The 21,848-nt window shown below is 41.7% G+C and overlaps 3 protein-coding genes across 6 annotated transcripts in view; all 3 read right to left on the bottom strand.

Annotated features, from left to right (window-relative positions):
- mrpl11 (mitochondrial ribosomal protein L11) overlaps positions 1-348 on the bottom strand; it is a 36,731-nt gene extending 36,383 nt beyond the window's left edge. Inside the window, exon 1 of the mRNA XM_078260423.1 lies at positions 260-348. The gene's annotated coding sequence lies outside the window, so the exon portion shown is untranslated. The remainder of the gene's footprint in view (positions 1-259) is intronic.
- Positions 349-1,062: 714 nt separating this feature from the next.
- Positions 1,063-15,071, bottom strand: LOC144524277 (uncharacterized). Of its 4 annotated transcripts, none has more exons than XM_078260420.1 (16): positions 14,717-15,071; positions 14,220-14,328; positions 12,721-12,934; positions 12,317-12,459; positions 11,168-11,342; positions 10,962-11,017; positions 9,777-9,967; positions 9,567-9,677; positions 9,305-9,430; positions 8,285-8,383; positions 8,032-8,190; positions 3,760-4,174; positions 2,287-2,350; positions 2,001-2,191; positions 1,821-1,909; positions 1,063-1,680 (listed from the first exon to the last, which is right to left on the bottom strand). In XM_078260420.1, the coding sequence occupies exons 1-16, from the start codon at positions 14,903-14,905 to the stop codon at positions 1,663-1,665; spliced, it is 2,349 nt and encodes a 782-aa protein (XP_078116546.1). In that variant the 5' UTR covers positions 14,906-15,071; the 3' UTR covers positions 1,063-1,662. The 4 variants fall into 4 exon arrangements, with proteins under 4 accessions (XP_078116546.1, XP_078116545.1, XP_078116547.1 ...); XM_078260419.1 differs by having other exon boundaries at positions 1,063-1,703; positions 14,717-15,070; XM_078260421.1 differs by having other exon boundaries at positions 1,063-1,703; positions 14,220-14,291; positions 14,717-15,070.
- A 4,032-nt stretch (positions 15,072-19,103) lies between these two features.
- On the bottom strand, positions 19,104-21,344 carry slc25a5 (solute carrier family 25 member 5). The gene is made up of 4 exons (XM_078260410.1): positions 21,129-21,344; positions 19,881-20,367; positions 19,646-19,786; positions 19,104-19,514 (listed from the first exon to the last, which is right to left on the bottom strand). Exons 1-4 carry the CDS (start codon positions 21,237-21,239, stop codon positions 19,357-19,359), a joined length of 897 nt encoding a protein of 298 aa, XP_078116536.1. The 5' UTR covers positions 21,240-21,344; the 3' UTR covers positions 19,104-19,356.
- Positions 21,345-21,848: the final 504 nt, after the last annotated feature.

The raw sequence follows: 21,848 nt of genomic DNA, 5'->3' as shown, positions 1-21,848 counted from the left end.
GACTCTTTTCTTCTGGGGAACCAAAACTACAAGATGATTAACAATTATAAGAAAGATACAATGTGGGGAAAAACATGGTTTCATCTTTAAACTACTAATAAAACACATACGCGTTTGACACCTTGTGTCCATAGTCACATTGAAAGCTACAGGCGCGTTAACTGTATGCCGAGAAACAGCTTAAATCCTTTAAAACGGGTCAAAGAGGACCGTGTTAAACTCTAAAAAAAAAACGACATATATCGTAGTGTTCTCATACCCGTGACTTGTCCTGAACCTTCACGCCGTTAGCAGCATCCTTCAGGGCGCAGACATGTTGGATTACTGAACAGTTTGCTGCTGTTAATCACAGAGCTGCCCCCTGCTGGAGCGGAGGAGCAGCTGCAGCAACGACTGGGTGGTGGAAACCATAGACTGTATAGCGCTGAGGTCTTGCTCAAGGACACTTCAGCAGGGTGGGTGGTTGTTGACACAGCAACTTCTACTATTTGATTAAGTAGTCTTATATTTAACCTTAAACTTTTTTTCTTTTCTTACCCCCCCCATTTTCATCATGAGTTTGTCATTTTGACTTCATGTTAACAAGTCACCTCAGGCTGGTAATACAGTAGATAGATAGGCTCAACTTCTGTAAATCAAAGTGTTTTGGTTCTGTTATGTTGCTACCTGGCTACAGGAACGTCAGTGAATAAAACATGGCTTCATGTTGTTATGCTGCCTGATAATCTCTCTCCTGTGACCTGGACCAGAATAATCCTGGAATTAATTCTGTTACAGCAAGAGCATTCAAGACAGCATTTCCATTAAGGGTAATAGAAACAACACTACAACACTTTAGTCTAGTATTTTAATACATCTCACACTACACCTACAGGATTTCCCTAGGTGGACGAACTTGCTCAACTTGTCCGAAATATATTTTACCCAAATATTGCTTAAGAGAGTAGCCCGGATTGGCTACAAGAGCAAATAAGCTGCTGGCATCAGCAACTTATTAACATCTTATACTTCTAAATTTACGATATTTATCTTTTACAGAGTCCAAACTCATGAAGCCAGAAATATAACTGAAAAAGTTATATTTTAATTTGAAATAAATTCAAGTTATTTACATTAACAGCTTTGATAGTGGTACTGTCCACTTTGACAGATTTAGGTGAATCGTAATTGTGGGACATTATAAAACTTAAAACAGATGAATCAGAAAACAAACACCACACAAAAGTGCTCAAAGTGATACAAACTATTTTAGAAACTTTAAATGATCTTACATTAAAACGTGATGGGTGAAATTCAAACTGTATATATGACATTTACTTTTTACAATGAGTTTTACAATTAAGTAGTATATGCAAACCCAGCTCCCCCAAATGATGTTTCTGATTTCACACACATTTAAGTCAGGGTTTATAAATAAAAAAGAAAATTCACAAAATGTTCACAGTATGTTTGAGGTAAACGCGACAGAGAGTAGTATTTGACATTAATACAGAAATGGCCACAAATATTCCAAGGCATTTTCAGATGTTTAATAAATACAGTAATTTGATGTTTTAAAGAAAATGTCAAAAAAGTACCATTAAAAACACAACCAAGGATTCAGATCAGTTGGTGGAGTTGATCATTTTCTGCAGGGTAGCGGCCCTCACATTTAGGAAACGCTCATTGGGAAAAAATTCCCTGAATAGGAATGACAGGAGCATCTGTTATGAAAGATCAATAAGAACAAGATTTGTATACTATATTGAAAAATAAAAACCTGTGTAAATTAGATACAATTAACTAGGGATTGTGACAGAAGTAAATGTTGAGATACTCACATATACCAGTATTTTGTTTTTTTCACCATCCTGGAAAATATTAAAAACAGACTCCATATCGGTCTTCTTCAGGATAAGATAGTTTGAATCTACAAAGAGAACATAAAAATACATTTTAAATGGATTATAAACTGCCAAATACAATTTTATATTTCCTACTGGTGCAGAGGTGTCACCTACATCTGGCATTGATTAGATTGTGCGCTTTATCCCTGGTCTTGTTCTTCTCCTCATCGGTGCGAGGAGGAGGAGGAGGGGGAGGAGGCGCTGCGGGTTGAAAATCTGGCCACTGTTTTTCACGCAGGGTGTCGATGTATGCGGCTATCTGCACTTCTGTCGGGTTCATCTTGTTTAGGAAAGAGTTCACTTTTCTGGAGGTGAACACAACCAGAAGTCACTCACAGACCAGATCCGCCATAAAACTCTTTGTTTTATTGGAGGGTTGGAAGGCAGCACCAAAACTTACTTTTTCAGGATGGGCATAACAGGTTTCAAAATGGCATCAAATATGTTTACAAGGATGGAGTTCCCTGTTAAGACAGACAGTATTAGGTCTATTTAAAAAAAAAATCATATCAGTGTTTATGCATGTTCAAGCTTATTTGGCCGAGATCAAAACAGTGAATGTGCAAGCCTGACACTTAAGCTAAAAAAGCTCTGTAGCTGCAGAGTTGGGTTTAGGGTCTAATGACAGACAGTGTTGCATGTTTTACAGATTGTGAAGCTCTCCATCTTGCCCTCTACTTCAAATTTATTTGGCTATATAGATAAAATTGACTTGACCTGGCTTGTTAATTTTCTGTAATCTATTAGGGACCTTTTCACATAACAGTAGTTTAAATTCACTGTCACTATCAGTAGTAGTAAAAATATTGATCAACGCAGTTTAACATGACTACCAACAATTTACTTAAAATGTGCAGCAGGTAAGACTTATAAAACTAACTTTCTGTCATATTTGCTGAAACTGACCCTATGTTCCAGTAGAACTACATGAAGCAGGTAATTTAAAAAAAATCCAGCTCCTCTGGCACCACTTACAGCCTGTAGTGCGATTTAAAAAAATAAATAAAAAATAAATAAATAAAATCAACCTGTTCAAATGCACCAATCAGGGCCAGGGGGGTGTCTAACTGCGTGTCAACCACTGCTCATGCACACGCATTCATTCTCCCTTGTGGGGGGAGGGGCTTAGGAGACCATTTTGGGCTTTAGCAGAAAGGGGTGAGGGACTGAGAAGTTGTTGATGTTCACATGTTTTGGCTAAGTCCTGGATCTTCCCAGTCCTACCTACAGCACTTTTAAATTTACCAGCTGTTAAACCCGTTGTTCCGTACCTTCGCGAGCCACTGTTTTTTGTTTATTTCAGGACAATGTGGAAAACTTGTATAGGTTTGAAGTTTGCTCTAGAAATATTTAGCTAAGGTAGATAATTCATCACAGTAAACGTTAACGCAGTGGAATTCTCCTGATGAAGCTTCTTGGATGAGTTCATCTCATTCAAATCATTTTGTAAACCAAACATCAAAACCTTTGATTTACTTTAGTATTTTAAATATCCTACAACCTGTTTAATTGGGCATCTACACGGACAAACCTTTTAGTGCATGAAGTTACCTAACTAACATGATCCTTCACATCAATGTTTGCTTATTGCCGTCTTCTGCGGTTTGGCTGCCAACTGTCAAACATGGATTGTCTGAGCTTGTCACAAGCACATTAATGCGCCACCTAAAATACTTATAACAGTCCAAGTTCACCTTAAAATATCACATGATAAATTATAAAGCAGACTAAATGTTCATTGCAAAGGATTAGCTTTGTCAGGCGAGTGTGTACTGAGTATACTTAAAAAAAAGAAGGCCTACAACATACAAAAACACTGGTAAGATCGTGAAGCTCTTAATGTTGTAAACAATAGTTTAAACACGGAACAAACCAGATATTTCTTTCAGCAGATCGAATATGGCTTTGGTCGCCTCCAGCTGCTCCCTGCCGACTTGGCTCTTCTGACACTGGGAGTTCTCCCCTCTTGGTGAAGTGCCCTGATCCTTCCCTTTAGCCTTGTTCACTCCACTTGACATCTTGAAACATATGTTCTCCTTTTTATTTGACCTTACACTGGAATGAAGCCAAGACGGGCCTTCTGCGAGCTCCTTTTCGGTTTCTGCATCCTCAGGCGGTTCTGAAGAAGAATTATATTGGGAGATAACAATAGTTGGGATTGAAGCACTGGGAACATCATTGCCCTTCTCAGTAGATGCACCAGGGTTTTCTAAAGGCAGAGCTGTCAGTTCTGGATGTAGAGATGGTGTCATGATTTCTTTTGGGGCTTCTGTCTGAGGGCTCGAGCTCTGCAGAGGAAAACAAAGCAATCAGATTGCGACAGCTGATCCGGAGGCATCGGCCTTTATGGTCCAGAGTGGCAGACACCAACAGCTAAACTAATCCATTTAAAGTAAGACATTTTTAAAGGGGCACTCCAACTAATTTACACATGAAGTTCAATTTACTATTTAGAAGGAGCATAGTGATGTCAGCTTGAAACTACACATTTTTAAGTTGGAGTTGGAGTTTTGTCTCCCCCCTCTGGCAATGAGAGTTATTACACAAACGCTGTCGACATGCTTAAGAAAAGAAGTAGGATTCATAACAGCACTACAGCGCTGTGGTCTCTCCCCCCTTCCTGCCTGCTAAGGTATTGGGTAATACAGGTAGACTAACATACCGTGTAGCCAATCAGAGAGCCAGAATAAGCAGCCATGCTGTGAAGACTTGTAAGGTAGTGAGCAAGGTTGGTTGACGGCACTTTGAGAACTGCTCATGTAAGGACGTTGTTGTGGAGTTAATAAACTACCCGTTCTGTAAACAAATAAACGGTATCGGCATCATTCCGCTGCGGCACACACACTAGACACCACAACTTCCTTATAGTGAAAAATACGGAGCTTTCCCTGCCGGTGAAATCTGGCTAAATCTGCATTGTCTGAACTGGTTTGGCAAGGGGTTTGATATAACAGACATTCATTTATATGTAAAGATCCATCCATCCATCCATCTTCATCCGCTTATCCGGGGTCGGGTCGCGGGGGTAGCAGCTCCAGCAGGGGACCCCAAACTTCCCTTTCCCGGGCCACATTAACCAGCTCCGACTGGGGGATCCCGAGGCGTTCCCAGGCCAGGTTAGAGATATAATCCCTCCACCTAGTCCTGGGTCTCCCCCGAGGCCTCCTCCCAGCTGGACGTGCCTGGAACACCTCCCTAGGGAGGCGCCCAGGGGGCATCCTTACCAGATGCCCGAACCACCTCAACTGGCTCCTTTCGACGCAAAGGAGCAGCAGCTCTACTCCGAGCTCCCTACGGATAACTGAGCTTCTCACCCTATCTCTAAGGGAGACGCCAGCTACCCTCTTGAGGAAACCCATTTCGGCCGCTTGTACCCTGGATCTTGTTCTTTCGGTCATGACCCAGCCTTCATGACCAAAGGTGAGGGTAGGAACAAAAACTGACCGGTAGATTGAGAGCTTTGCCTTCTGGCTCAGCTCTCTTTTCGTCACAACGGTGCGATAAATTGAATGTAATACCGCACCTGCTGTGCCGATTCTCTGACCAATCTCCCGCTCCATTGTCCCCTCACTCGCGAACAAGACCCCAAGGTACTTGAACTCCTTCACTTGGGGTAAGGACTCATTCCCTACCTGGAGAAGGCACTCCATCAGTTTCCTGCTGAGAACCATGGCCTCCGATTTAGAGGTGCTGATCCTCATCCCAGCCGCTTCACACTCGGCTGCGAACCGATCCAGTGAGTGCTGAAGGTCACAGGCCGATGATGCCATCAGGACCACATCATCTGCAAAAAAGCAGCGATGAGATCCCCAGCCCACCGAACTGCAACCCCTCTCCACCCCGACTACGCCTCGATATCCTGTCCATAAATACTACAAACAGGATTGGTGACAAGCGCAGCCCTGGCGGAGGCCAACTCTCACCTGAAAGCGAGTCCGACTTACTGCTGAGAACCCGGACACAGCTCTCGCTTTGGTCGTACAGAGATTGGATGGCCCTGAGAAGGGACCCCCTCACCCCGTACTCCCGCAGCACCTCCCACAGTATCTCCCGGGGCACCCGGTCATACGCCTTCTCCAGATCCACAAAACACATGTAGACTGGTTGGGCATACTCCCAGGCTCCCTCCAGGATCCTTGCGAGTAAAGATCTGGTCCGTTGTTCCACGACCAGGGACGGAATCCGCATTGTTCCTCTTCAACCTGAGATTCGACTATCGACCGAACCCTCCTTTCCAGCACCTTGGAGTAGACTTTACCGGGAGGCTGAGAAGTGTGATACCCCTGTAATTGGCACACACCCTCTGGTCCCCCCTTTTTTAAAAGGGGAACCACCACCCCGGTCTGCCACTCCTTAGGCACCGTCCCAGACTTCCACGCAATGTTGAAGAGGCGTGTCAACCAAGACAACCCCTCCACACCCAGAGCTTTAAGCATTTCTGGACGGATCTCATCAATTCCTGGGGCTTTGCCACTGTGGAGTTGTTTAACTACCTCAGCAACCTCCACCAGGGAAATTGATGCCAATCCCCCCCTCATCCTCCAGCTCTGCCTCTACCATAGAGGGCGTATTAGTCGGATTTAGGAGTTCCTCAAAGTGCTCCTTCCACCGCCCCTATTACCTCCTCAGTTGAGGTCAACAGCGTCCCATCCTTACTGTACACAGCTTGGATGGTTCCCCGCTCCCCCTCCTGAGGTGGCGAACGGTTTTCCAGAAGTACCTTGGTGCCGACCGAAAGTCCTTCTCCATGTCTTCTCCGAACTTCTCCCACACACGCTGCTTTGCCTCTTTCACGGCAGAGGCTGCAGCCCTTCGAGCCCTTCGGTACCTTGCAACTGCCTCCGGAGTCGTCTGGGATAACATATCCCGGAAAGACTCCTTCTTCAGTCGGACGGCTTCCCTGACCACCGGTGTCCACCACGGTGTTCGTGGGTTACCGCCCCTTGTGGCGCCCCAAGACCCTAAGACCACAGCTCCTCACCGCAGCTTCAGCAATGGAAACTTTGAACATTGTCCACTCGGGTTCAATGCCCCCCAGCCTCCACAGGGATGCACGAAAAGCTCCGCCGGAGGTGTGAGTTGAAAGTCTGTCGGACAGGGGCCTCCTCCAGACGTTCCCAATTTACCCGCACTACCCATTTGGGCTTACCAGGTCTGTCCAGAGTCTTCCCCCACCCCTGACCCAACTCACCACCAGATGGTGATCGGTTGACAGCTCCGCCCCTCTCTTCACCCGAGTGTCCAAAACATATGGCCTCAGATCAGATGAAACGATTATAAAATCGATCATTGACCTTTGGCCTAGGGTGCTCTGGTACCAAGTACACTTATGAGCATCCCTATGTTCGAACATGGTGTTCGTTATAGACAATCCATGACTAGCACAGAAGTCCAACAACAAACAACCACTCTGGTTTAGATCAGGGAGGCCGTTCCTCCCAATCACGCCTCTCCATGTGTCTCCATCATTACCCACGTGCGCGTTGAAGTCCCCCAGCAGAACTATGGAGTCCCCGACTGGAGCCCCATGCAGGACTCCACTCAAGGCCTCCAAGAAGGCCGAATACTCTGAACTCTTGTTTGGTGCATATGCACAAACAACAGTCAGAGTTTTCCCCCCCACAACCCGCAGGCGTAGGGAGGCGACCCTCTCGTCCACCGGGTTAAACTCCAACGTAGCGGGCGCTCAGCCGGGGCTTGTGAGTATCCCCCACACCCGCCCGGCGCCTCACACCCTGGGCAACTCCGGAGAAGAAAAGAGTCCAACCCCTATTCAGGAGTATGGTTCCAGAACCAAGACTGTGCGTAGAGGTAAGCCCCACCAGATCTAACCGGTAGCGCTCCACCTCCCGCACAAGTTCCGGCTCCTTCCCCCACAGAGAGGTGACATTCCACGTCCCCAGAGCCAGCCTCTGCTGCCCGGGTCTGGTCCGTCGAGGCCCCTGACCTTCACTGCCACCCATGTGGCAGCGCACCCGACCCCAGCGGTTCCTCCCACAGGTGGTGGGCCCATGGGATGGAGGGATGTCCGCCACGTAGCTTTTTCGGGCTGTGCCCGACCGGGCTCCGTGGCAAACCCGGCCACCAGACGCTCGCTGACGAGCCCTTATTATAACCATTAAAAGTAGTAAAAGAGTAACTTTACCTCGTCTTCCTCTTGACCTGGAGTCAAGAAGTAAGCCAAGCCGCTCAGAAGGCCCCATACGCCTTCATAATGGTCCTCCTCATTCAGCAGTTTGTCAAGTGGGCAGAGGAACTGGAAAACCGGTTGAGTGTGGCCAATCAGATTATCAGAAACTAACTCCTGGAAAAGAACATACCATGACATGTTGAGTCATAAAGATTGTGATTGAAGTTGTTATGTCAGCATATCTACGTTTTATTCTGGTGTCTTTAACCTGCAGGAAATGCTCCACTGATACTCTGGCTTCTTCTTCAAGCTCATCGTTGACCTCCGACTCCTCCAACATCAGGATCGTGGGCAGGTTGGTCGAGTCCTGAAAAAAAGGCAAAAAGAAAAGAGTGTTTTTAGGACAAGAAAGCTTAGAGACTAAACTGTTTTTGACATCAGGCAAACGTTTGGCTCACGCTGAATAGACAGTAAGCAGGAAACACAACCCTTTTCTCTAAACTCAAAGGAAATAAATCCTGGCAACCAAAAGATCTTCTTTCAAATCAATACAAATGATGATGCATGTCTATTTGTAGAAAACCATATTTTTAAATTGTCCTATAGAAATTCATAACATTGGACTGCATGATGATGGTTCATCAAAAGTGAATTTGTCATTTTAAACTAATGTTCCCGTATTTCACTCAACAATTTAATTCTGGGTGAAATTTGCTTGTCAGCTTTAACAAAATAACTCATGTATGATTCATAATATTCAAACCATTTCTAAAGGGGGGATGGCAGATTAACAAGGGGCATGCCTTTTGGTCATTTTGCTAACAAGGGGGGTGGCATCCCCCCTCATATCACCTATTGGGTAGACCTAGCTAACACTAATGCAGTCTAATACATCAGCCCTGTAATAAATCCTCCCATCATGAAGGTTATAATCAGTTTTTTTTTTAGTTTTTTTTTTAGATGTTGATTCAAATGTAGGATACTTTTGGAGGCTGTAGTTTGTGGTGCTGTTGAACTGTATTGCATTATACAGAGAGGTATTTCTGCCATTTAGCCTACCCTCATTAATATCAATAGGGTAGACAAAATACTAGAAACACCTGTTAGTATCACACAATTCAACAGCACCCCAAACTACTGTTTTATTGCAGGACAAAATTGCTTTTAGCTAGGTGCATCTAATAACCTGGAAACTGTATATCAGAGGTGATTGGATCAGTTAAAAGCAGAACATGTATATAAAATGAGAAAAAAAAACACAAAACATGGCCCTCCATCTGCCTTTTACCTCCCATGTGTTGCGGAAGTATATAACATCCATGTAGGTCTTCCTGATGTCCCACTGTAGGTTCTCAGGGCTGCCCTTCTCCTCCAGATGAACGGTGAAGATTAGCTTCTCATCATCCCAGTCGGCCTACAACAGTCAACTTCTACTCAGATTCCAGCTCAAATATTAACATGTCATCGAAGGACAAGCTTTAACAGAGTCTCAGCGGACAGATAACAAGCCTCCGGGACATTCCACACTGTCACTGATATTTATAACTCACATAAGGGATGCTGACAGCCCAGCGGCCAACGCGCCACATCTCATACGACAGCTTGAATTCCATCATGTCCTCTTGGACACTTGTCAAGTAGTTCTCCAGATCATCGTCCTCCTAATGGGGTTTGGCCAAAAAAGCAACAATGAATATGTCATGTTTCACAAATTGTCATCTTTAGTTTAGTATATTGCGTTATATCTGCAGCAGACTAACCCTGTCAGAGTCCTGCTGGCTGTTAACGGAGCCCTCCCTGCTGCTGACATCGTCCTCGTTGGACATGTCTCCCTGGATCGACATCATCCTCAGCATCACACCCTGCTGCATATTTTTCATCTTCTTCTTCGTGGCCTTCTTAGACTTCACCTTGTCCACAAATTTAGACCATCCTTCTTTTAACTTGCTAGCTGAAAATGACAAAAAACACATTGTAAAAGTCAGAGAGATTTCCACAACTTAGTAAATCAGTATTTTACCTTGCCTTTTTTTCCCCTGTCTCTTTAACTTGTGTTCTTTATTGTGTACACCACAGCTTTGAAGAAACACAATGTCCTTTGACTGTAAATCTGAAAAATAATTCTGCACTGCGATAGTGATGCTTAAAGTGAACTCTTAAACATCACTATTGTTACCTCCGACGAGGAGATTATGTTTATGAAAGGAAGAACCCAATACATTTTGACCGGATTGAATCACGGGCAGATACATCAATTATTTTTCACTTTCGTTAACATGGCATAGCCTTGGCTGAGGTCTGGGCTCTCTTAGTGCCCGTCTACTTGAAAATGTAGCGAGTAAGACTATTCACCAGATATAATCAACATTTCATTTGGCACGTAAGCATGATTAGTATTCAAAATTTGTGTGTTATAATCAATGTGATGGCCTTATAATGAATAAATATCCCAACAGAGTTAAATAATTCTTACATATTATGACAAATGATGGCATTTTTTCAGAATTTATGATCCTTACAGAAAACACACATTTGTCATTTTTGTTCATTATCATGGCATAATCGATTCTTATTTAGCCATCGTTACTTTTGGATTGTTTGCAATACAAAGAGATAGAAGTTGCACACAGAAATGATTTGCCATTCAGCCTGCAGTTTCTGTAATTAGCTGTCTAGACCAACAAACAAAAGAAATAGCAGATTAATTATGCACTGAAAGGCAGTTGAACAAGGCGTTATGCAAGCACAGGCCTCTATTTTCCAAACACCCACAAAGTACTCCATCTGCCTTCCTCAACTCTTCCTTAAGTCTCATCTGAAATGTTTTCACACTCAAAGTTCAAAAGCAGGTTAGAATAATGTGTACTGCTACAAATAATGTCAAAGAGCTTTAAATAAAATAAAAAAAGCCTTTTAATCATAACAACTCAAATCTAAAAACGCACCTTTCCCTTTGGCCTTGATCCTGGTGCTGGTTGAAATCCCTGCTCCCTCCAAGCTCCTAAAAATCAATATAAAAAAAACAGCCACCAGAAAAAAAAACCTGGTCAGTTCCAATTTCAACCACAGAAAGAGGCTCACACAGTCATTGCTTTGAGGCTCACTGTGACTAGGTCAAGCCAGTGGGGGGCAAAAGATGACAGCCACTCACACTTCACTGCCCTTGCCCTCGCCTTCGCCCTCCTGTGAAGCCAGAGAGGTTTGATCCGGGTCTGATCCACACAGATCCTCCACAGAGTCTTTGGGGGTCACGCGGTCCAGCTGGCTCACCACCAGCTGGTTCAGGTTGTCGGGGTTCGACATCCATTTCACCAACAGGCCCAATCCTGAAGAAAACAGCCAACATACTAATCTTACAAGCACCATTTGTCATGATATAAACACGAAAATCAGGAGGCACAATTTCCACATTTCACAATATTATAGGATTGTAATGAGTCATGTTTTTGAATCCTCTTAACACAGCTGCAGTCAGTAATAATAGATTCTGCCGTTTTAAAAAGGAATAGAACATTTTCCAAAATATGCTAATTTGCTTTCTTGCCACGAGTTAGAAGCAGCTGGTTATCTTCGCATAGAATTAAGACTGAAAACAGCTCTTCTCTGTCGAAAGATAACAAAATCCATCTACCAGCACCTCTAAGCTCACAAATTTACATGTTGTATCTTGTTTGTTTGATCCGTACAAGAAAGCAAATACTTGTATTTCCCAAAATGTCAAAATATTACTTTAAATGTGGCATATCAGCCCTTATAACATTTTTGTTTTGACTTGTAATGTCTTGTGTAGTTGAGAATAAGTGGTACAATACATCACAATATTAGGCAAAATCAGGATTGTCAATTTAACTATAAAAGCAAAGCCCTGTATAATTTACCAACTGCTCCAATTTGTTGCAAAGACTGAATTATGTGCTATAAGCAAAACTATATAATTAGAAATGATCTGTTTCTAGCTGCCAAGATGCACATAATCTCTTCACTAAAGCTGTAAAAAGCACTTACTGTAACTGAGTTACATGCATAATTGCAAAAACCTACTGCACAGCAAGACTCCCACGAGATAAGACATTTTATCTGTTACTAAAAAAAAAGAAGGACAAAAACCTAAAGGGAATTGGCAAATTACCGCAGAAGAGCACCTTCCTTTTATGCAGCCCAAAATTCATGCCCTAAACTCTACAATGCCAAAAAGAAAAAAGGGATTACATACAATACACACTTGTAAAAGAAGTTCTGGGAGGCTTAGCCGTTACATAAGAGTGTATTCCTGCCGAGAGAGAATGTAATGCTTCCTTACCCTTTAAGGCAACAACCTCATTTAAGGCACAGCGGTTGACTTCTAGGTCACAGAGAGATTCAGGTAAAAGGTTACGTACTAGAGCGTCAGAAAACTCTCGGAGAACTGCGATCTCCTCTGCTCTGGAGCTGAACAAGAGCTCTCTGAAACAGAAACCAAACGAGAGGGGATTATTATCACAATCAAACGATCTAAATCTTAATGCGATGTACTCTTGAAATACTATTCAGCATAAAAACAACCATTAGGGTGTCACTGCAGGTATAATCTTGTAAAAGTAAGGTAAATTATCATAGGTGATAAAAAAAAATATGGAGGTATTTATAGAGATCAGACACATTACTGAGTGCAAAGTGTAACTGAAGCAGCATGAATTCTGAGAGAAAGAACGTGTAAAGTCTCACCTGTCAGACTGCTTCGCATTATGCAAATGCTGGGTCAAAATACGAACGGAGCCCACGATGGCCTGGGAAACATCAAAGTCTTTGGCTCGCCCAATGATCCGGTTGATTAAGAAGTTGAACTCTCTGCTGAGCACCTGGTACAGAGGCTGGTTCTTGTCTGGCTCAGGAAGGCCGTACCAAGGCAGGATCAGCTGGGCGTACGCGCACTCAAACACTGAGGAGAGCAGTTACACAGGAAAGTTAACACCAAACACCCCCTCTCTCCCCCTAAACATCAAACTCGGGGACCGCAGCAACTTTAAAGCTTGTTTGGTGAAATTCAAGCTCTGTTTTTTTTTTTTTTTTTATTACTTTCTTCTTAAGTCAAGAACTCCTGTCCAAACTATTCAATTCATAACTCAGCACAAATATCCATGACAAGATTTCCCTCTGAACTGAAGTCGGGTCCCTCTAGAGAGCATGTTTTATTTACAGCAACATAACGTTATTTATACATCATATAGAGGAAAGCTGAGAAAACCAGCTGAGAGCGCTGATGTGGGACTTCACACAGCCACTTAGTCGACCATAAGATTTTTTTAAAAGCTGTGAATTATTCAGAATTTCAGTGATTTACAGGCATGCATACATACAGTAGACTTCCAATGAAAAAAGGCACAAAAATGGGTTGGAATAAAATCACTTCACATGTAAATAGACAGTATTCTAGTTTTGGCTTACATTTTTCAACTGTATTTGTATAAATAGGGAAATAACATTTCTCACAACCTAAAGCTGTTCTGCAATAATATGTTGCGTAATTTGGATTAAAGAGTTGTACATTTCTATAGAACCTTTAATATATAGCTGAGTTTGTGCTGGCAAAATAGATGTTATGTATGTGGGATAAGGACAGTTTAAAAGGTGCAAAAACAAAAAGGAATGCATAGATGATTCCAAAGGGTTACCGGGTCATGCATTTGAATGTCAGTGCTAGATTTAGGTCAACCAGTGGTTTTCAAGGTCTGACTTGAGCCTTGAAGAATTTAAACGTAGATTACATGAAATACGTGTTTATTCTAAAAGAGCTGTGATATCAATCATAAACGGACACAAACCAGTTTAATAAACGCTGCACAAAATAGATGCAAAGCAAAAACAGCTAATAATGGAGGCATGAAAACCAGATATCTTATTTCTTGTTTAACACATCGCAGCCATATGCACCCATCTATCGAGGGTTTTTTCATGCTTTTCTTTATTTCCTTAAAGCCCCTTATTTGCTTCATGTAACGTGAGCTCCAGCTGCTGCCGTGTCTATGCAAAACCGCCCTTTTCAACCGTGTCAAGTCAAAACGGACGTACAATTAATTTACTGACAAAGACAGTCAGGAGCAGAGCTTGGATTTTTTTTTTTAAACATTTGCTCACATCTTCATGAAAAGTGTTTCTGAACTGCAAAGACAAATGTGTTTACGCGACTGTAAAACACATGTTCTCCTGTGTAAGACACGCCTCACCTCGCTGTAGAGACATTTTTACACGTTGATACTGAGAGTCCAGTGATTCAGCCTGTTTGGTGCTTCCTCCATCTGTCAAGACACCCAACAACTCTCTGTCAACAGTTTCCTGGAAAACACAAAACTATGAGTCAACTAAAGTAGACCTACCAGGGATTAATAGAGCACAGTAAGAACTATAACATTAGTTAGTGCTGAACTCTAGGTGACAGAGTGAGCTATGTAATGAGTGAAAAAAATGCACCTCAGGCTGTAAGTGATAGGCTAACTTTTCAATATTTGACTACTTCTACTTATCACACAGCTCAGGTGTTTGTGTAGCCTGACTTGTAAACATGGCAGACAAGTTAGATTACTGACTTAAACTTTGATTAAAAAAAAAAAAAAAAATACTATTACTTATCTCACTTACATGACTCAGTTTCTAGTCATGCAGTGCTCGTAAAAGCAACTCTTTCCTGCGATAAAAGACAATGCAAAAAATGTGTATTTAATACCTGGAGTGGGTCTTCCTTCGTCTCTTCATCAGTCTGAGTGCTGCTCTCTCGTCCACTGTTTCCGAATAACAGTGGAGTAGAAAAACAAAAGAGGAAACATAAAAAGTACTGTGTCACTGTGCGACCACAGTCTGAAAAATACCACATCAAACCGAGGGTTATGGCGATAGAAAAGCGCCATAGATACATCTTCTTTTCTTACAAGAGACTCTTTCTGCTCGTCTCTCTGACTTTAAGCCGATGTGTGTTCCACATAGGCAGAGCTGGTTTGTTCACCCACACATTTAGCACCGAGAACAAGACGCCCGTTTCCTCGAAACCTAAATTGAAACTTTATTAAACTGGTTAAAGCAGAAGTATGATTGGCTGCAGGAAGTGCGCGTGGATGCCATCTACAGGTAACAGCTTTACCTGAAAGCAGGGAGCTCTGAGGAACTGGTGGTCCCATTTATTTAATATTGTATTATTTATAATATATATTTAGTCTTCAACTTCAAAATTCTGCCACACAATTTTTTTAATGTGAAATAATGTACAATTTGACCTATTTGGGCCAAAAACTATTATTTAAATGAAACCATCTGAAAAGGTTTAGAGGGGAAGTCACTGTTAACAACTTAAAAACATCTGAACTCATAAGATACTAGTTTTTTTTGTAAAAGGTCTCAAGCCAAAAATGTTGGAAACCACTGGTTTAATATTTAATATTAATATCAATAAATAAGGACTATTGAATTGATATTGAATGAATTAATTAGGATTATTACTATTGTACATATTCTTTATACTTTATACTGTAAACATGTGCACATTTCATCCTCTTTGTTTCAAAAACTGTACATAAAAAAACATATATTTCATATTTTTATTGTACACTTGTCCATTTCGTATTTACGATTATTGACATTTGAGGTAGTGGAGTAGTTTTTTTATTCTTTTCTCTTACTATGTTTCTTGTTATGCACCAAAACACCAAGGCAAATTCCTTGTATGTGAAAACCTACTTGGCAATAATTTAAGGAAGGAGCAGATAGTTAATTACCACAAGGTGGCGCTAACGCTGCTCTTCAACAACTACTGTTGAGTATAAATTCGGCAACATACTGACCTCCCCACTAACACAGAACGTTTAGGGAACGTTGGGGAACGTTAGTTTCTGGTTCCCTAAAGGTTAGTTCGAACCAGACCAAAAACTAACGTTTAACAATTAACGTTCCCTAAACATTAAGGGAACCAACCAACTGAAACGTTCTCCTGTGGTTGCACTGTATCTCCACACAACGTTCCCATTTGGTTGTTCTGAGTGCGGTTTTGAAAATGTTTATTTATACCAGCTCCATTTAAGTTTTTGAAGTACCATATAAAAGGTTTGCAGTCACTTGATTTAGATTCACTCAAAAATGATTGGTCTTATACAATCTAAATAAGATAAACAACATAGCAAGAGAATATATTCATTTTTAGGCTGATAACCGATTTGTTAAAAAACAATACTTTTGTGCTTGATTTCGTTTTTTTGTTTTTTTTAACTGTATTATGTGAAAATACTTAAAACAAGAATCTATCAATAGAACGATTTTCACAACTAAGAAAATTCACTTCTTTCATTTCACTTCTAACAAGTGGCTCAGTTCAGTGTACAAATCCAACCGTTACACCCCCACGCCAGTAGGGGGAAGACAGTAGGCGTTTCTCAATGTCAAGGATCCTCTGCTTTCAGGTGACCGATTCAAGTCCTGTCCTGACTTCTGTATACAACACCGGTATACACACCCATGGCGAACAGGGCAGACAGAAGATCCGTCCGTTTAACCAAAAACTAACGTTCCCTAAACGCCAGGAAAACTTTCCATGGGAACCAAAAACTAACCTTCAGGGAACGTTCCCGCAACCAAAAACGAACGTTCTGGGAACCAAAAATTGTTACCTGGGCTATAGGGGTATTATTACATTTATCCACACAATGCTCTCCACATTATAAATGTAACTATTAAGCAGAATGGCTGGAATACTATAAGCACATACCCTGCGTGACATGTAACTATAACTTATTAAATCAATCAAACTATCAAAAACCCTACTGCCTTGTGTGGTTTTTCCTCATGAGTGGAAATCACTGAGGTCATGACCCGGTGGATTTATGACGCAATTCAGTCTCACAGCTGAAATTACGCAACAGGCTGCCTAACAGAAGGCTTTTAATGTGAAGTGCTGAAGCTCCAGTGATCCGTAGACCTCCATGTGTAAACATTGACTATCAAACCCTTCTAAGAGCGGTGGATTGTAACTAAAGTATTGTACTCAAGTACTTTTAAGTACAATATTTGAGGTACTTGTAGCCTACTTTACTTGAGTAAACCTTTACCTTACTGCATTATTTTGACAATTAATAGTCACGTAAAACAAACGATCTTATCAATATGTTGCAATGTAGATTTACACATGAATACATTAGTAATAGTAATCTAATAATATAATTGCGTAAAATGAATATTTTTTTGATTTAATTATTTAAGTACATTTTGCTTATAATACTTATACTTCTGTATATCCATTTTAAGCTACTTTATACTGCTACTTCAGTACATTTCAGAAGCTAATACTTATTTTTTTACTCCACTACATTTATCTGACAGCTTTACATTTCAGATTAACATTTAAAATAGAAAATCACCAAATGGTAACATATACAAAGTATAGTAGTTAAAATTAGCTCTGCATCCACTGGCTACAACATTAATAGTAATGTTATAGTAATAACAGGTGAAAATATAGTATATGATACGGTAGCATTACAATGACCATTCTCCTGCCTAATGAGTACTTTTACTTTTGATACTTTCAAGTACGTTTTGTTGCTAATACCAATGTACTTTTAGCTAAGTCAAATTTTGAATGCAGGACTTCTGAATATTTTAGTGTGACATTGCTACATTATTAAAAAACCTAAGTAAAAGATCTTAATATTTCCTCCACCACTGGGCCACAACACCTCAACATCAAACACAAAAGAGTTACAGCAGGTGTTTCTATTTGCAATATCAGGGAGCTTCAGTATAAGGGCTTGAGGGTTTACTAAATGAATTTAAATGTTTTTTACCATGTTCATTTGAAAATAAAACTCTCACTGACCTTAATCTTTGAGACCCTTTTCAATCGCTGTGTGTCATACTTTTTGTTTTGGTCTGCAGTTAGTTACATAGGTTTTCATGTAAATGCAGACTTATTTCTACATTTCAAAATAATGAAGTCACAATCTGCAGGAATATCTAACAGAGGCTCAAAACATTAAATAAACACTTTCAAGAGTTATGGCCTCTAAATAATGATAAATATTAATAAAATGTGTCTTTGCAGGCAGCCTACTATAAATAAACACTGAAAAAGGCAACACTTGTCTGACTCGTTATCCCCGACTTGACCTCGAGGAAGCACAGCGTATCTAAAGCTACACAGAACGTACAAAAGGCCGTCTATGGGCAGTGAACTAACACAGACAGTCACAGACAGTTTCACTAATCCTTGTTAAAGTTGTAATGGAGCAGCTGTAGAAAGAGGCTTGCTGATTTTAGGATTAACTATGTGCTACCTGCTGAGAGGGACTTTTGGGGATGGAGGGGTCAAAACAGTATTAAAAACTGATTTCCCTGGGTTATCAGTTATGTCCAAGACTTTCTGAATAACTGAAAGGAGATTAGACTACACCCTGCTGAGTTAATCATGTAATCTGATAGTATCGTTAAAATAAGTCTATGTCCTCTGTTCAAGATCAGTCTGGGTTAAATGTGCAAGACACAGGGACTACATACTGCTTATGTAATGGTTTTCAAGTTCACAGGATGACCACACACATTCACCTCAATGTGTAAGATATCAGCTTTAGAAGTTCATTTTTCTGGCATTTTACTCTTACTATAAGAGAAATAACTGGAGCAGGTATGTCATACTGGTGAATGTTCAAACAACTCAAGGTTAAAGTCCTCAGTCACACTAGTTGGGAGTCAGAAGACACTTGGCAGAAGATGAAAGTATATTTAGAAGGTTAGATTAATCCACCTTGCGAGTTAATCCATGGTTGCTTTTCTGCAGGAAGTCACTTGTGCAAATATTCTGCTGAATATACATCATTATGTGACGTGCTTCCGACTTCCTGCGTATCACTTTTCTGCAAGTATGCCTTGGTTGACATATTGTCAGGAGGTCAAGTTCCTCAGCTGATTTTGGCTCGCCTCCAAATACAACCTGAGAGACTTCTGTAGCTCTAAGCTTACATTCACACAGGATGCTGCCAAATTGATTCCGGAAGCAGCACGTCAGCTGCGACACTCGGTCACTCTGTCTGTAAGGTTACCCTTCATACATTCTATCACAGAAACCAGGAAGGAGATTCACTCAGTAGGTTGTGTTTATTTCTCTTTTTTCAGCAAGGTTCCTGTGTTCAGGGAATGACATTCTGGTAAGAGGCAAAAGAAAAAAAACATGGGCCAAGAGAGAAGCGCATAACAGATTCCCCCTGTGCAACTAGTAGAAAATACTAGTTGGTCCCTATAAATATAGCCTGGCATTTAAATTCTTCCAAAATGTACAAGATATGTTACAGTAAAACTTCACAACATGAACAGTGAACATACAAAAACAACTTAGAGGACTTTCTTAAGCTCATCATACAAGACAAGCACAAAGGCGCCACCCATGCCTCTGAGCACATTAGACCAGGCTCCCTTGAAGAAGGCCTTGGGGCCCTCGTCACGTGCAATCTTCTTCCAGCAGTCAATGGTGCCAGTGTACATGATGTCGGCTGGGGGGGGGAACAGAATTATTCTAGTTGTCACACATTTATTCTAGTATCAGCAGTTGTCACATGTTTATTCTAGTATCAGCAGCAAAAACAGAAAATTCTACTTTTGATAGGTTGTGTGCGTTTATTACCTCCTTTGCGTCCAGACTGCATCATCATACGACGACGGACAGTGTCGAAGGGATAGGACACAAAACCAGCACACGCAGTCACAGTCTGAGCAATCATCCAGCTTATAAAAATGTGTGTGTTCTTGGGGTCTGGAAGCATGCCTGTAAGAGAAATTGGGAGGGTTAACTAAAGTCTCAAAGGCTCCACTGAGACAAGGTACATCAAGCTTTTTAATACCCGATAATGAAAACTCACCCTTTGCCGTGTCGTAGACGCCAAAGTAAGCTGCTCTGTAGATGATGATGCCCTGTACTGACACGTTGAAGCCCTGGTACAGACCCTTGAGGCCATCAGACCTGAAGATCTTCACCAAACAGTCTCCCAGGCCTTTGAACTCGCGCCCCTGTCCGGATTTGCCGACATCAGCAGCCAGACGTGTTCTGGCGAAGTCGAGGGGGTAGACAAAACAGAGGGAAGTGGCTCCGGCGGCACCACCAGATGCTAGGTTACCCGCAAAGTATCTCCAGAACTGTGTGCGCTTGTCCACGCCATCAAGAAAAACCTTCTTGTACTTATCCTTGAAAGCAAAGTTGAGGGCCTGAGTGGGGAAGTATCGGATGACGTTGGCGAGGTTTCCTCTCCAGAATGAGAGGAAGCCCTGCTCTTTGGGGATTCGGACGACACAGTCCATAATGCCCTTGTACTGTGTGGCAGCTGTAATCTGTTTGCTGGCATGTTGTACCTGTAATTAAAGAAGATATACAGCCATTAGAGATTATAATATAAAAGGTAGGATAAGCAGATCAAGTTTGACATCAGCCTATTTCATCATCAGTGTGAATGAACATCTACAGTTAACATGTTAGCCCTCTAACTTGTCTAATCATGACTCCTATGTGTCTGTCTGACAGACGCATTACAATCCTTGTGCAACAAGTACAACTCTGATGGCATCCATTCAACAATTCACAGCCCCTCCTGCTCCTCCTACTGAGCCCAGGCCCAATGCAGCAGTGGAGTGCCATGGCGCAAACCTTGCTGTGACCTTGGCTGGTTGTTGTCAAGCCAATCTAAAGATCTGTCATGGAAGATGTGCACTTTTGAACACCATAGTCACAGTAGATGGCCCTGTCTGGCTTTTATAACGCAGCATTTTTTGCTTGGTAAGACAGCAGCTTACTGGCAGGGTGTATTACGTAACAGGTCTGATGCGCCTCATTGCTTGTCTGTGCCTGCAGCAAACTCTGACAGAGCTACTCTAATTCAGTATGTTTACACTCCAGCTTCTACTTTTAACAATGCATCAGCTTTACATTATGTCCTTTTCCACAATGTATCATTAGGCTACATCTTATTAAACGTACCCTTCATCCCTTAGAAATGACTGAATGAAAATACTGCAAATTAACGACAGTTTTGTGTCGCACACACGAGCACGACAGGATCTAATTAACAGCAGCAACTAATTAAAGAGTCATGCGAAATCATTCTGTTAGTACTCGCCTGGAGAAGAAGCTTGACTCTCTCGATGGGGGCTACAGCTGTTTTGGAGATGGCAGCGGCGATGCCACCAGCCAAGAAGTCCTTGGCGAAGGAAATAGCTGTCTCACTCATCTTCAGATGTTATCAGACACAGTCTGTTACTTTAGTCGGTGAGGTTTGCCGGTGGAGTTGAAATGGCCGACTCCTAACTAGAAGAGAGGGGATTTAAGAAGACTGAACGCGAGAGAAACCGTGAAGTTCGACTCTCGCGTCTGATTGGTCGGCTGTTGTAGAAGTGGGCGGGGTCAACTGATGTCTGATTCCGATTTGGTGCTCTCTTATTACCCAAGTAAACTCAAAACAAGACCCAACTGTTTAACTATTCTACTTAATTAGTTATATAGATATTCTGATTGAATCACATCTCAACAGAACTGTTCCATTGTTTTAATTTTTTTGGATCACATTTGGCTCAAAGTCATGTCAAATGTCACTTTGAAGCAGCTGAGGCCTGAAGGCTATGGTGGGTAAAGGTCATCCCATCTGTTAATGTCCTTTAGTTGTCACTCAGTTTCCCACAGTATGGAGGAGGACATTATTGAATCAGCTGACTGATCCAACCATATTAACTAAATATTAAGTCGGCCTGATTGAAATCGGAAATACATTGGAAACAAGGTACACTAGTAGCAAAGTGCAGACATAAGGTTGCATTTTACTATAGGTCAAAATGGAGTCATT

This window comes from Sander vitreus, chromosome 10 (assembly GCF_031162955.1).
Source record: "Sander vitreus isolate 19-12246 chromosome 10, sanVit1, whole genome shotgun sequence".
Lineage (NCBI taxonomy): Eukaryota > Metazoa > Chordata > Actinopteri > Perciformes > Percidae > Sander > Sander vitreus.
The sequence above is the reverse complement of the archived record's forward strand: the minus strand, read 5'-3'. Positions and strand labels throughout refer to the sequence as shown.